The sequence below is a fragment of the Lissotriton vulgaris genome, chromosome 2_1, assembly GCF_964263255.1.
Source record: "Lissotriton vulgaris chromosome 2_1, aLisVul1.2, whole genome shotgun sequence".
NCBI classification, from domain to species: Eukaryota; Metazoa; Chordata; class Amphibia; order Caudata; family Salamandridae; genus Lissotriton; species Lissotriton vulgaris.
The window spans coordinates 1,803,718,894-1,803,733,810 of record NC_141687.1 but is presented as its reverse complement, the minus strand read 5'-3'; the positions used below and the strand labels follow the sequence as shown (position 1 = coordinate 1,803,733,810).

Below are 14,917 nucleotides of genomic sequence, written 5' to 3'. Positions count from 1 at the left end.
GTTAGATGAATCCAAAGAAAAGTTCCCGGACATTAGTTTATTGGTAGTGTCAATCCCTTCTTTTAACCCCTTGTGGCGTGCAGGCTGCAGGCTTTCAGGACACAACAGGGTGAAATGCATGCTGGCTGAACAATGATAAAAATGGATACTGTTCAGGATGGCAACCACGTTTACTGTCTTGAAAATTAAAAAATATTGACCCTACACATAATTTCCGCTAGGAGAACATTTTCTATTATTCTAACAGAATATTGCGTATATTTATTGAAAAAAAGGATTTTTTTTGTGCCTCCACTCCTGTAATACTTGAACAAACGTAATTCATTATTGATATTTGACTGTATTTGCACTAACTAACTAACTTTCACAGTTTACAATATTGTCAACCCCAAAACAAACATTTGCGGCACTAAATAATTCATCCAGGTTGAATAGAAACAGTCACAACAAGAGTTGGAACCAAAGACTTTATGATTTAATATTAAGAGGCAACTGGCTGAAAGGCTTTGATTTCTTTTTTTTTTAGGCCAGTTTTCAATATTGTAAAGTACATAGCTAGAAATATCATGGCTACAGGCCCTTTCAAACAGTGCAAATATGTCCGTGCTTTTTTCCATTCAGGAAAACACATTCTCACAAATGTCCATGGAAGAAAGTACACCCAAGCAGTAACCTAGGGATCCAAACTTTAATCTCCTATAGAATGTTGATACAAAGCCAGTGAGAAATGTATATGGTTAATGACAATGGCTTATAATCACCTTCAATGTCATTTCGGTGATAAATATATGTTCAACTTACCATATGAAGAAGAAAAAAACCACGTAGCGACAGTTTCAATTCCAAATGATTTAGTGTTCTGCGATGAGCTAATTCAAACAGTGGCTTGTGCCTTCACCATACTGATGGAAGAGATTCCACCAGGCAGCAACTTAAGTTGTTTTCTGTACATGTTTAATGGATTCCGTAGTCGTAGCAAGTGTCCATGTTTAAGGGGAAATTTAAAACATCTTCCATATTCTACTTGCTTAAACTACTTGCAATGCCTTCGAACTGGATGCAAAATATGCATACATTGGTAACATGAACTCTTGTAGCCTCCTCTTGGTTTACAACATCCTTCATCCTACCCAACATTGCCAATTCACCATGAAAACAAATTGTCCCAGTGGGTTATGGGAGTAGGAAACGGAGTAGAGGACCATATAAATCAAAGTAACTTGGAAAGCTCTCTTATGTTGTATGCGCTCCAACTATCAAATCTCACCAGTTCTGCTGATTATTCTGTTATATGTTTAGTGATAAGATGGTGATCGTTCCAGCAAGATTTAAACAGGAAGGCTATCTGGTTAGAAAACTAAAATAACAACTTCTCATGTCATCCATTTTTCATAAATAATTTGTTTCATGCATTTAAAAATATTCCCTAAGTGAACTGTTGTGCTGTCTGCGAAATTGTTTTAGCCATAGGATGCACCTGGCACACTCAAACCTCATAGGTTTATCAGTCAAAGTCCGATTTGATGTTTTAATTTAATCCAGAACTTTCCCATTCGATAATCTTTATTGCAACAGTTCATCTAAAAACAAATTTCATGGTAGGCCTAAGGATGGTTCAGGAAACAGCGTGAAGGTGTGTTTTAATACCTTAGTCAGCATCTCTGAAAATCTTTTTCCTTTTAGGTCTTCCAACAGTTGTGAAATTGGTAGACAGAGATACTCTACTAAAAGAAAGAGAAGAAAAAAAACAGGTAATTGTTTTATATTGCAATTTGCAAAATGGAGCCACTGCTCATCCTTCATTTACTGAAAAAACGTAGGCATGCATTTTTTGTATGTTATTTAAACTTTGTCAAGGAAAGGTTATCAAGGTATCTATATTTTTGGAAAACATTACTGCTACCATAGCCTGCAATACTCTCATCATGTGGGATTGCGGTCAACCTAGAGCAGGGACAGAGGATGTATCAAATTTATAATAAAATGAAGCCAAGGAGTGCAAGGACAAGCCAGGTCTCCCATGGTGTAAACTCTTCATAGTTGTTATCAGTGTTTGTCCCTCATCCATGTACAACAGAATTTGTGCTCTGGTAATTTTGTTCCTATGTCTTTAGACTGGGTGGCGTTCTGAGCACCCCATGATTTACTAAGCTACTGTGGATTTACATTTAAAGATGCAACTTAGTGCTAGGACTGGATATTGGCGATTGTCAGATTACATTTTGTGATTTCATCAGCCTGTCACCTGTATTGTTTTTATGCACCCACTTCATAACAGATTTTTCTTTTTAAGGGTTCCTGGTCACCCATTAAGAACCTAAATCAATGAATCTCGGAGATGATGAACCCTATTAGCCAAGAACCTATGGCATTTACTGTTTCATAACACTACCCAAAATATTTTATTAATTTCTGAAATTATGGGGTTTCTGGTTCTGCTGGGGAATATTGGTGGCGCAAGGGATAAGTCAGTCTCTATCCCTGGGACCAAGGATTCAGCTGCATGTTTCGCTGTGGTTCATAACATTTCAGCCTATATAATCATCTGCAAAACGTTTAAGGTAAAGCTTGGCCATTTAAATACAGTTGTTGATTCCAGAGATCGATCATCAATGTCTTTGAATAGACACTGCTACTAATCTAGTAGTGAGGGCTTAAGCTGTCCATCTGATACACGCAAAAAAGTACAGAAGCAGTGATATACCCAGAAGAAGCTTGTGCTACTCTTCCAAGACCTACATATTTCTCAGACTTCCCTGAATGCGGAAACCTGGTGATTAACATACACGTGGGAGTCGTTGACTGTCTCTTGAAATATTGCTCTGATAAACTGGAAACTCAGGATCTGATTATTGTTAAGATATCATTGCAACCACTTGGACAACTAATTGCTTCATTTAAACCGTAAGCCAAATTCAACAAAAGGTAGGCACTAAAGCTGCTCTTGGGACAATTTTATTGACTGAGTTGTGCATAGAGGCTGCCTGGCGTGGTACACACATTTGCCAGGCAGTGCTGCCTGGATTTAGATGTTTGACAAAACACAATGCTGATGTAGGAGTTTAATATGGATTCTGTCTCATCATAATGGCACTGAATGCAGAAGCTATTGCATAATTTGTGCTACCAAACACGTTATTTACTAACACCAAGCTTGAAATCCGCTTTATATTCTTGCTTGACCTCGAGTGGGAGAAAAGGGATAGTAACATTAGTTATTTGCCAAAGATGAGAAATAATGCAGAGGTGTCCTTGAACCTTTGAGGGAAGAGAATTGTCGGCTTACAGGCAGCAGCTGCTGCTCACAGGTACCTTTTGCTACCCCCTCCAAGGATTTGTAGCGTTTGTCAGATAGTCAGGATTACAATTTCTTGAAAGTTATTGTAGAACAGCCTGGGAAGAGTTCCTCTAGCTGCACCCAGCCTGTCCCCTCCCAGAGATCAGAATCCACCCGAGGCTCCGATTCTGGAATGGATGATGACAACAGCATAGAGTAGCAACGAGTAATAAAAAAGTACAGAGAGAATAATCTTCTTAGTACAATACAACACATTTTTCCTCTTTAAAAAAAGAACAAGAAAATAACAAACGGGAAATATACCAAAGGTAATGTTAATAAGGAGTTGAACCATGTATACTGGTAATAACTATGTAATAATAAGTCTTATTCAACATCTTTACATATAAAGTCATGCATCTGCTTGGTAATAACTCTCATTCTCTTCTCCCTACAAACAGTACTTGAACACAACATTCCCTGAACTCTTTAAACAACCTCTGGGATTTCATCCACAAAACTACCATCAACAAACGTATTAGGTTTACCAACACCGGTTAAATACAACTTAACAGCATTATGATTACTTTAATCACCAGGCTACAAATTGTCATTCGCAAAAAATGCTTCTTCAGAATTAGTAACAGACTCGTTGATAAATTGGGGCACAGGATTAAACTGCACATTTACCTCACAATAATGTGTAAAAGCAAGAAGAACTAAAACTTTCAGCGAGGGATTCTCCATTTCAAGGTTGTTAGGCCTGACACCCTTGGCGTGGTTTTCCCCCATCTTTTTGCCTCTGCCTCCTGTACTTTTGATGCTGTGCTGGATTTCGTTTTTGCTGCTTTAGGTGCTTTGGACACTCTGCCACTGCTGATCAGTGCCAGAGTGCAAGTGCTCCCTATGTAAATTGTCATATTGATTGGGTATACCTGATTGGCATATTTGTATCACCATGAAGTCCCTAGTAAAGTGCACTGTGTGTGCCAGGGTGGGTGATGACAGATGCTACTAGTGGGCCTGCATCGCTGATTGCGCCACCCGCATAAGTAGCCCTAAAATGGTGTCTCAGGCCTGCCACCGCAGTGACTGTGTGCAGTCAGTGGACTGCCATGTCTGCCTGGCCAGTGTCCCCACTGGCTGGGTCTAACCCTTCCCTGTCTGTGCACATCAGTCACCCCTAAGGAAGGCTCAAGGTACCCCCCTGGGCAGGGTGCAGTGTATGGGTAAGGTAGAGCATGTACTAGTGCAGGTAACATGCTCTGGTAGTGAGCAGCAGCCATTTTGTGTGCTCACTGCTGCAAGGTTATCTTGCTCCATAGACTAAAATGGGGTAGGCTGGTCCCAATGGATACCAGCCTATCTTCTCATAGGAACAAGATGGGACATAAGTGATTGTTATCCCTGAACTCAGAATTTAATAACACATCTTTTAGGAAAGGTTGTTTTTAAATTCTGTGTTTGAGAACAGTACTTTTAGAAAGTGGCTGTTCTCTTGTCTAACCTTTCTGTGTGCCTGGGCCTGCTTGTGGATTGACTGTCTGGTTTGAGGGTGACAGTGGCTGGAGAGCCCCCAGGATGTTGTCTGAGTCAGCCCGTGGTTGAAAGACTGCATCTGTATCTAGGGAAGTGGGAGGAGATAGCACCTAGGAGTGAATAGGGCTGTGGCTGCCTGACCACAATGCTGGCTCCACCTCCCGCTGGGCGACTGTCACCTCTGCCCCTCACACTGAAAGGAAGAAGGAAGCCAGGAAGCCCAAGGGCTGCAGCAACACCCAGAACTGGTTTAGACCGGGCTCAGGGCCCACTTGCACAAAGACTTCAAAGACTTTTAGGGGTATAAGAGAAGGACCCCTGACAACAGAAAATTAGATTCTACAATCAAGAGGAACCTCTGCTGGAAGAAGGACCGCTGGAGAACTGAAGGAAGATTGCCTTGCTGTGTGCTCTAAGGGCTGACCTGTTCTGCTGTCCAACTGAAACTGAGGAGAAGAGGGACTTTGCTGTGTGCTGTGACCCTGCTTGCTTGACCTAAAAAGACTTTGCTGTGTGCTGTGTCTTCAAACTGAATCTCCAAGGGCCTGAGAAGAGCTGGCCGGACAGAAAGGTTGCCAAGGACTGCAAAACTCTGCTGTGTCTTCTGAAGCCACTGAGAGCTGAAGAGATTGTGGGCTGCTGTGTGCTACTGTCAGGAGATTCGACCTACTTGGCCTGTGTGGTGCTGGCTGCTCTCTGATCTGAGTGAGAGCGCCGCCCTGATAATTGCCGCCAGCCCGGGAGCTTCGAGAAGGCTACGATCGTGCCCGGCTCCTTACGCTGTGCCCACCAGTATTATCCTGCCGTGAGCGCTCCCAGCCGTACCTCCAGCTATGTGTCTGAGGCCAGGGGTGCAGAAGCGTGTATCCGCCGAAATTTGCCTGCCTGCAGTTCATCGCCGCGGCCCAGGGCCCTGTAATTGATTAAAAGCGGCTGTCCCAGCCTCGAGATCGCAGAGTCAAGTAAACGAAGGGGCCGCGACCTGATTGGTCGTTCTTCGCCAGGAGCTGCGCTCTGATTGGCCATTGCCATAGGCCTGTCCCCGAGAGCAGCGCTCCGATTTGCTGCATCGCCCGCAGAAGCTGTAACGTCAGAAGGGCTTGTCCCGGGAGCCGCGCTATCATTGGCTGACTCCCGGGTGTCTGTGGAGGCTCGTCCGTGGTGCCGCGACCTCATTGATCCACCCCAAGGAAGCCGTGTCGACGATCGCCGGAGCCGGGGAAGAGTGACCCGACCTCGCCGAGGGAGCAGCGCGAGTGATTCCTTCCCCTGGCCTGTTGTCGCCGCTCAAAGTATAGAGCTGACGGGACCGGCCGGGGCTTGGTGTGAGGTTCCTCTCTCGCCGAGATGGTGCTCAACACAGCGACCAGTGAGGCGCCCTCACAGGGCTTGGGCTTCACGAGCGAAGGGCTGATTTTTGAGCAGATAATACGCTGGCATTGCTTTTGCTGATAATTTGAAGAGCTGACTTGAGCATATAGATCAGTGGTATTATTTTTAATACTGAGTTCAAAAGACTTACTTGGGACTATTCTTTTACATTAAGAACTTCCTAACACAAGTGCAACCATTAAGATTAAGTGCAACCTTTTTCCAAAGAAGCTATCATCGTGTAACTGCTGATTCTTACTGCATAAACTAGATAAAGTTATTTTTTATATATATTTACCTGTGTGGTCTCAGTTTGTGGTGGATTGGGGGTCATTGTTTGTGTTAAGTGCATATATTAAACACATTGCCTTGGGGATAAGCCTATCTGCTCGTGTCAAGCTACCTAGGGGTTGAGCAGGGGTGATCTACAATGTGTAATTCTTCACCCTGACTAGAAGCAAGGGTCCCTACTTGGTCTAAGAGACCCCCAGATCTAACAAAGGTCAACATGGAACGCCTGAAGATTTGAAGAAACAATCAGGACTTGAAAGATCCACTTGCCCGCTCGCTATGGCGAGCCATATTTAATCAGAACGAGCTATTTTTAGGGCCTACTGGCCCTTTCTGGCGCATAGGAAGACAAACTGATTGTCTCTGAAAGCGGAGCAAATGTAACACGATAACAAGATCTAAAGGCATCTTTATTGCTCACAAAGTGAATAAGCAGTAAAGATGCCTTTAAATCCTGTTATCTTGTCACATTTGCCCGGTTTCCAGAGAAAGAGGTGAAGTACATTACAATTAGGTCAAGTAGATTTTTCAAGTTATTAGACCTGCAGGTTTAGTACATTTTGTATGATTTTCCAGGCCCTGTGAATCATCTGTATCAAATTTGTTGTGCCTACCCATGTCATCTCCACAATGTTCTCCTGGCAAAACATCTATTGTTGTCAGAAAAGATTCCCCTTTGGGTGAACTTTTAAGCTAACCTCAGTTTAGAACATGCACATCAACAATCAATACAAAAATCACAACTTAGGAGCAGCAAATGATGTAACCGATACAGTCATACAAAAAATGTACATTTTATTTTGATATATTAAAAACAAGGTTAAAAAGCAAAGTTAAAAAACGATATACAATACATAATGGGACAATACATAAGGAAAATAATTCCAATTCATAAGGGGGAAATACAATAGTCCTAACCACTTTGTTGGATCACACTCCAAATTATATAGTTAGTCACTTAAGAGGAGTTTCTTTGTCCAATGATTTAGCGTATTTCCACCCAGCAATGCATCGACGCGTTTCGGTTATGGCAAATATAGATTCTGAGCCAAAAACCTTCCTCAGGATTAAAATAATAGTATCCCACTATAACCATGTATCTAGAATAAAAAATATATACAATATAAGATATACACATTATACATTGCATGACTGATCACAACAATACAAACATCATTTTTCAAAGTACTGCTCCTACACATGCATACACTTTATATTCCATCACATACAGTAGTCAACTACGCATTTTTCTCCATCATTAACTGTTGAAATAACAACATCTATTGTTTTCAAAATTCTACACCTTACCATTATACACTCTAACTCCATTATGCAAAATTTCTGTCACTTTGTGAGCCTCAAAAAATGGACTTTCGCCCTTGCACATTCAATGGTCACTTCACTCTGACTGACTGTCCCACACCTGTGTGTGCCAGTCTGCCTCCACGTTCATCATCGTGATGTCTTATAGTCAGAATGTGCTTTTGAAATGTTGGCCTTAACTTCATCAACCGGAATGTTTACTACACTCATGTCACAAATCAAGGTGGGATTACCCTTGGTTCTGGCCCTTGTTCGGCTTCTCAACTTAATACATAGTAACAAGTGGTATCATTATTGGTAGACCTATACATCCACACAGATGTCTAAACTTGAATTTCTCAGTCATTATCACAATATATGACCAACCAGTCCACACACTTACGTACCCGGTTAAACTTTTCAATCATGCTGTTCCCACTAGGTTTGGAAAATGAAGTTATTCTTTTCTTGACACCTACTCTCCTCAAGTAAGGTTTGGCTTTGTTAGACAAACACTGCACTCCATTGTCACTAACAAGAACAATAGGTAAACCTTTACCAGTAAATACTTTATCCATAAATTCTAGCCCAGAATACATATCTGTAGTCTCAACAATTAGGATAGTAAGTCATTGTTAAAATGTAGCTATAATGGCAATTATATACTTTTGAAGTAGCTTAATAGGACCTATGATGTCAATAGCAATGACCTTCCGCAGATTTCGTGGTACCAATGTTTCACTCATAGGTGGATGCAATGCAGACACGCTATCACCATTCCCCCAATGACAGTTGTGAGAAAGTGCCATCTTTCTTGCCTTGGTATGCCCCCACTTTTTTTCTGAACTGCTGATGTGCTTGGACTGAGTGTGCCCTGGGTTCCTGCCAGCCAGGTACCCAGGGCCTGTGTTCCTTCCCTAAAACTGTGTTGAAACTGAAACCCAATTGGCATCTCTGGCCACCTGTCAGCCCCTAGTATATGGTACCCTAGGTACCCAGGGCATGGTGACCAGAGGAGACCCCCAAGGGCTGCAGCACTTATTGTGCCACCCTTAGGGGCCCTGTACCCTGGCACCCACGCACTGCCTTCGCAGGCTGAGTGCCTAAGTACAGAACTAAACAAAGAGTCGACATGGCACACATCCCTGTGTGCAATGCCCACAAACCCACTGCCCTGGCATACATCAGTCACCCCTCTAGCTGGGTGCCCTATGCCAATGGTGAGGGCACAGGTGCATGAGCCCTGTGCCCCTACAGTACCCAGGGCTATTCCTGGGCACTGTAAGTGCAGTGATGCCATTAAGAGTATATGGTGCTGGGAGGTCGACATTACGAACCCCACAGCACCATAATGGCTACACTGAAGAATGACAAGTTTGGTATCAAACTTCTCAGCACACTAAATCCACACTGATGCCAGTGTGGGATTTAATGAGAAATGCCCTCCAGAGGGCATCTTAGAGATGCCCCCCGAAACCTAACCACAATCCACGTCTGAGCTGAGTGGCTGCAGAGGCTACCACACAACAGACATGTTGCTGGACCCCTGGGTTGAAATCCCCCCGCTCTCCTGGGCCTGCAACAATGCACATCCTGGGCGAGGTGCTAGGCCTCCTCCCCCAGGATGGGGAGGGGGACGCTTCAAAGGCATTACGCCTCTGTGAGCTTCTCCAGGCCATTTGCTGTATCCAGCAACTGGCCCCCACCAGTCCTGACCCCCACTCTGGTGGGAAGACTGGCGGGAAAAACTATGTCAGGAAGTGGGGTGTGCCATCCTGTGCCAAGCCCACCCCTCAGGTGGGGGAGATGAGGTGAAGCTCGACCCCAGGCTCCGGCAGTCTTGAAGATGGGGAGTCACAGCTAGGCTCCTGCCCCCATCCCTCAGGAGAGGAGCAGGCTAGGGGGTGTACCAACCCCGGGACAGGGACCTATTGGTCCCTGCCCTTGGCCTACCTGTAACGCCCCTAAAATCAGTATTTAGGGACTCTCTAAACCTTCCTTCCTTAGATCCCGATAAGAAAAGAAGAAAGAAGATCAAGAGGAAGAAGACCCACCGTGCAGCTGCTAACAACAGGACGACAACAACTGACTTGGCCCCAGCCCTACCGGCCTGTCGACCCTGGAAACTGCTCCTGCCTAATCCCGGCGACTCCTGCGGACAGCCACCTTGGGACACCCAGAGGACCTGCCTGCCTTGACCCTCTTAAAGCCTGGGACATCCATCAGCAGAGGCTCTGCTGCAACAACACCCCTGGTGCCAGCCAGGAAGCTCCGGACCAACCCACTCTGCACCGTCGAGCCGGCCGTGCCCGAGTGATCCAGGACCACACGGACATTCCTCCTGCAACTGGGTCCCGAACTCCAGTGCCCAAAGACCCTCCTCGACGACCCGGACGACGCCTGCAGCTTCAGGACAGAGGACCCCTCCGACCGGGACCAGCATAGGGCAAGATTTCCCAACCTCAAAAGACACCCCTGCACCCAGCACCCCACGGCCCCCTGTGCCCAACTCCTGGGTGCCTACCTATCCTCCAAGACCCAAACTTACCCCCTAAAGTGTTGGTCGCTCCAGAAGATCCTTCGTCCCCGAGCCTGCAGCCTTTGTTCCCTTTTCAAGTTCCTCATTAAATAACATTGTGCGCCCACGGCTCAAAAGCACCCTGTACCCAGCCGCCCGAGTGCCCCTGGCAGTGCAACCTGTACCCTATCCTACTTCCCCATTTGCCCTGAGCAAGTACCAGGAGCCCAGCTCCCACAGCCGTGTGGCCTGCTAGCCAGCAACCACCAACCGGAGGCCCCCTTTCCCTCATTGGATAACATTGGGCCTAACTACCTCTGCACCAGGCCGCCCCTGTGCCGCTGGGGGTGAACCAACTGTACTTACCTGACCCTGGGGGACCCCTGAGGCTATGCCCAGAACCCTAACTTCACCAGCCAAATACTCGCCTGGAAACCAATAACTCACTCACCTCCTATTGCATAATATTGACTGGTTTGACTCGAAAAATCTTCTAAGTGTGAAGTTTTGGAAACTAAAAATATTCATATAAAATCACCCGAATTCCGAAGTACTCACCTGTGATCAGGGGAGAAGCCAGTACTGTACCTTGTAGCCCAGTACTAAACCGCAAAAGTAATCCTTACCGGGTTTACTAGTAACTTGTATTTTCTCCATAGGAATCCATTGTCTGCTTTTCTACGAAATTTCTTCAAAGTGTCTACTTTTGAAAACTAGAAATATTCTTTAAAAATCACACGAAATACTGAAACGTAATTACTTACCTATTTTGAGTTGAGACCCCAGTGCTAGCCCTAGGAGACCAGTACTGGATTACAAAAGTAACAAGATCGTACTTTACCTGCAACCTGAATTTTCTCTCATTGGATAACATTGCCGGATTCCTGTTGAAAAGTTTCTAAGTGTGAACTTTTAAAATAGCTTTTTATTCCTGAAAAATCACTACAATACCTTAAACGTTTTTCCTAAACTGTTTTCAGCTTAGACCCCAGGACTGAACCTAGGAGCCAGTCCTGGAACAACCAAAGTGATCTAAAAAGTAATCAACTGTATTTATATAAGTAAATCCATTGAGCTCAATGCTAAATTGTGTGTAGAATTGTGTTGCCTACTGCAACCCCTGTACCTATTGTCTTTACAAAGTTTATTGCCTTTCTGCAAAGTACTCATCTGAGACCTCTCATATTGAGATCAGTATATATTTTTTTTATACCTGTTGGTTCTAGAAATAAAACAACTATATCTTTTGATATAAAAACAATTGGCCTGGAGTTTCTGTCTTTCAGTGTGTGAAACCTTTTGCTGACTGAGTGTGTACAACAAATGCTTTACACTGTCCTCGGGTACTGCCTTACTGCTCGACCAAGCTACCACTTTAGAGAGTAAGGTCACAGCTGGCTTTAACCTCTGTTATACCTCTGGGGTTTGTGGACTCCATACATACTGTACCTTATTCTGGTCCAGTATATATAGAGCCACTTTCTCACAGCAGTGCTCACATCAGGCCACCAAAGGAAGTTCTAAATTGCACAATTAGTCTTTGCAGGTCACAGATATCCTTCATGACCTTTTTTGATAATCACATCTCTCAAACTTGACGAGGGAACTGATCTATCCACTTTCCTGACAATTTCTTCTATCACATACATTTCGTTTCAGATTTCCCAAAAGGATTTAATATCCTTTCCTCATTGTCCTTTCTTTGGCCACCCATTTTCCACATATTTTTTCACTTGCAGCAGTATACTGTCCTTTCCATATTCTTGTGGCCATTCAGACCTCATCCAAGCAGGAAGCTCACTATTGTACACAAAAGCCAGATTATACTAATTCCATGCATTATCCATGCACTCTAACATATAAATTGGTGTTCTAGAAATGAAATCTGCCGTCACATGTTCTTTTCTTGATAATGTACACAATTTTGTAAACAAAATCTTGCAGCCTCGTGCATAACTTTGCCATCCTTTCTGATACATTACTCATACCCTCAGTAGTCAAAATCTTTACTAAGAACTTGTGATCACTACGGATAATAAACCGTTTTCACCAATGAAGGAATACAAATGTTATAATGCCTACACGATTACAAGAGTCTTTCAATTACAGAATATTTATCTTCTGTGGGGGATAACAAATTAGAAACACATGCAATTATCACTTCTCTCCCACCCTTAACCCTTTGAGATAAGAGTGCACTAAACCTCTTTGAGCTGGCATCTATAGTGACTCTGCTTTCAGCAGAGACATCAAAACTTTAAAGAACAGAAGAATGTACTTACTGATTTGAAAGACTCAAAATCCATCCATCATTTACAATCCCACAAAATATTTCCTTTATTCTTCATGAGTTGCCTTGTGTTGAGTCTTTTCCGCAATATTTCCCACATACCTAGAGTTACATTCAGTAATCCTAAAAAGGATCATACATCTTTACTCGAAGTGGAAGGAGACTGTAATATGGCTTCTACCAAAGAGGGTTTAGGTTTCATTCCTTCCTCACAAAGAACCTACGGCCACATGCATCATCCCGGCCTTTTGCGAATTCTAAATTGCGAAAAATAGGGAATCGCAATTTGGAATTCGCAAAATGGGATGCATGTATATTTTCGCAAAATATTTGCGATTCGGTAAAAATCGCAATTTTTACCGAATCGCAAATATTATGCGAATTCCAAAGTGCGAATTCGCAATTCCTATTGACTCCTATGGGCCAAAAGGCCCATAGGGATCAATGGGAAGGCTTTAACAAATTGCGATTTTCTTTTTGAAAATCGCAATTTGTTAATGCATTCCAAGGGTGCAGAGGGGGGTCCAAAGGACCCCCCTGCACCCCAGAAATGTAATTTAAAGTGCATGTTTCACACATACAGGACATGTGTGTCTGAAACATGAAAGTTTAAAAAAATGCATTTTTGAGAATTTTCAAAACTTTTCGCAAATTACCACGAGGTTCAACCTCGTGGTAATTTGCACCTCCTAATTGCTAATTCGCAGTTAGAAAAACAATCATGCATTGCTTTTAAGGAATCGCAAAGTTGCGATTCCTTAAAAGCAATCACATTTTTGGAAATCGCTAAAAATAGCGAATTTCACAAAAATGCATGATGCATCCCAAAAACGTATTTAGGAAGTGCAAACGGCCGAATTTACCGATTCGCACCGTTTGCACTTCCTAAATAGGTTGATGCATGTGGGGGCTTGCCTTAATCAGTAACTTTCCTTTCAGCAAATCTACACTTAGAAAACAATGTACTCCTTTTATTTTTCAAAATAATTAGAATAACAACCACTGGAATACCGCAGCAGCCATTGTCAGCCCAAATGGCGTGATTTTGCTGAAAAGAATGTAATAGACTTTGGTGATATGCTGAACAAAGGTTGCTGAACAAAGGTCAATAAGGGAAAACGTTGGGAGCACAGGACAGCCCAGAAGTTATCAAAGTCAGTACCAAAGCTGGTGTAGAGGCTCTTCCATTTTGCCCCCCAACTGTTGTTGGAAGCTCTTGAAAAGGAAAATTGTTCACCCTTGTCAGTACCTCTGACATTTTGACACAAAACACTTTAAAGCCTCCGAGAGACTGAAATCTTTGAAAAGTTCAAGTATGGACTCTGACGCTAATCCGATATCCAAATTAATGTTAATTCCTAGTCAGATTCTTTTGCCATTTTATACTCAGCACTCCATCTGGAGTATCTGGAACGTAGGGCGCCTTTTACTGATCTGAGTACACTGCTGTTGAAAAGTCCAATATGTGCTGATTCTGAACTGGCTTGAAATGAATCTATCACTTTACCTGTTGAACTTGTAGAGCCTGATAAATACTGACTGGTGGCAGGCCAATTGGTCCTACCATGATTTAGTGGAACCCTACTGTTGTAGCAGAATGGCGTCACCGGACTTCTCCCGAGCGTAGGCACCACTGTAGTTGGTACCTGTCCGCTGGACGGACCTCTCGGTTAGACCTACCCGCACGCTGGCAAGGTGGAGAGGAAGCTGGAGCCTCTCCAATTGGCCTGCCACCAGTTACCTGTGGAAGGTAATACTTGTCCTTTCCCGATATGTGTAGGACAGTCTTTGTATAGGTCCTGATGAATTGCTAGTTTTAGCATGAAACATGTTGTTTTAGCATGAAACATGTTGACCGCTAGGTAGAGCACACCTCACCGGATCTTAGCACCTGTGTGTGTGCCTCCCTGTTTTGTTTTTAATAAGGTAGCTAGCCACACTAATAAAAATCCCTGTGGACTTCCTAACCTTTTTTAATCTGCACTACTGCACTATTTCCTCACGCCTACACTTCACCTAAAACCCTCATACCCGCATGCACCAACTGGCAGGAACAAAAGATCTCCGACAAAGAGCCCCTTCGCGAGTGCCCGTCAGACATTGCAGCGCCAGTCTGACGAGGAGAAGAACCCAGATGATGAAGCATGACACCTAGCTTGCTGGGTGTGTGAGGGTTTTAGTTCCGAAAGGTGGCTTCCCCCCTCTTTTCACTGTCCTTGGTTCTTCCGTCTCTCCAACTTAGGGGGAACAGTGTATCCTTTTTGTTCTAACACTAGAAGTGATCACATTTATTATGAAAAATATATCCCGTTTTTCCACACATGTGAAG

The 14,917-nt window shown here is 43.7% G+C and overlaps 1 protein-coding gene across 2 annotated transcripts in view; it reads left to right on the top strand.

The window, feature by feature from the left end:
• The window catches only part of CARS1 (cysteinyl-tRNA synthetase 1), a 395,563-nt gene that overhangs the window by 334,686 nt on the left and 45,960 nt on the right, over positions 1-14,917 (top strand). For both annotated transcript variants that reach the window (XM_086957866.1, XM_086957867.1), the window contains one exon: positions 1,684-1,751. In XM_086957866.1, coding sequence (XP_086813992.1) covers positions 1,684-1,751 — 68 coding nt within the window. The remainder of the gene's footprint in view (positions 1-1,683; positions 1,752-14,917) is intronic.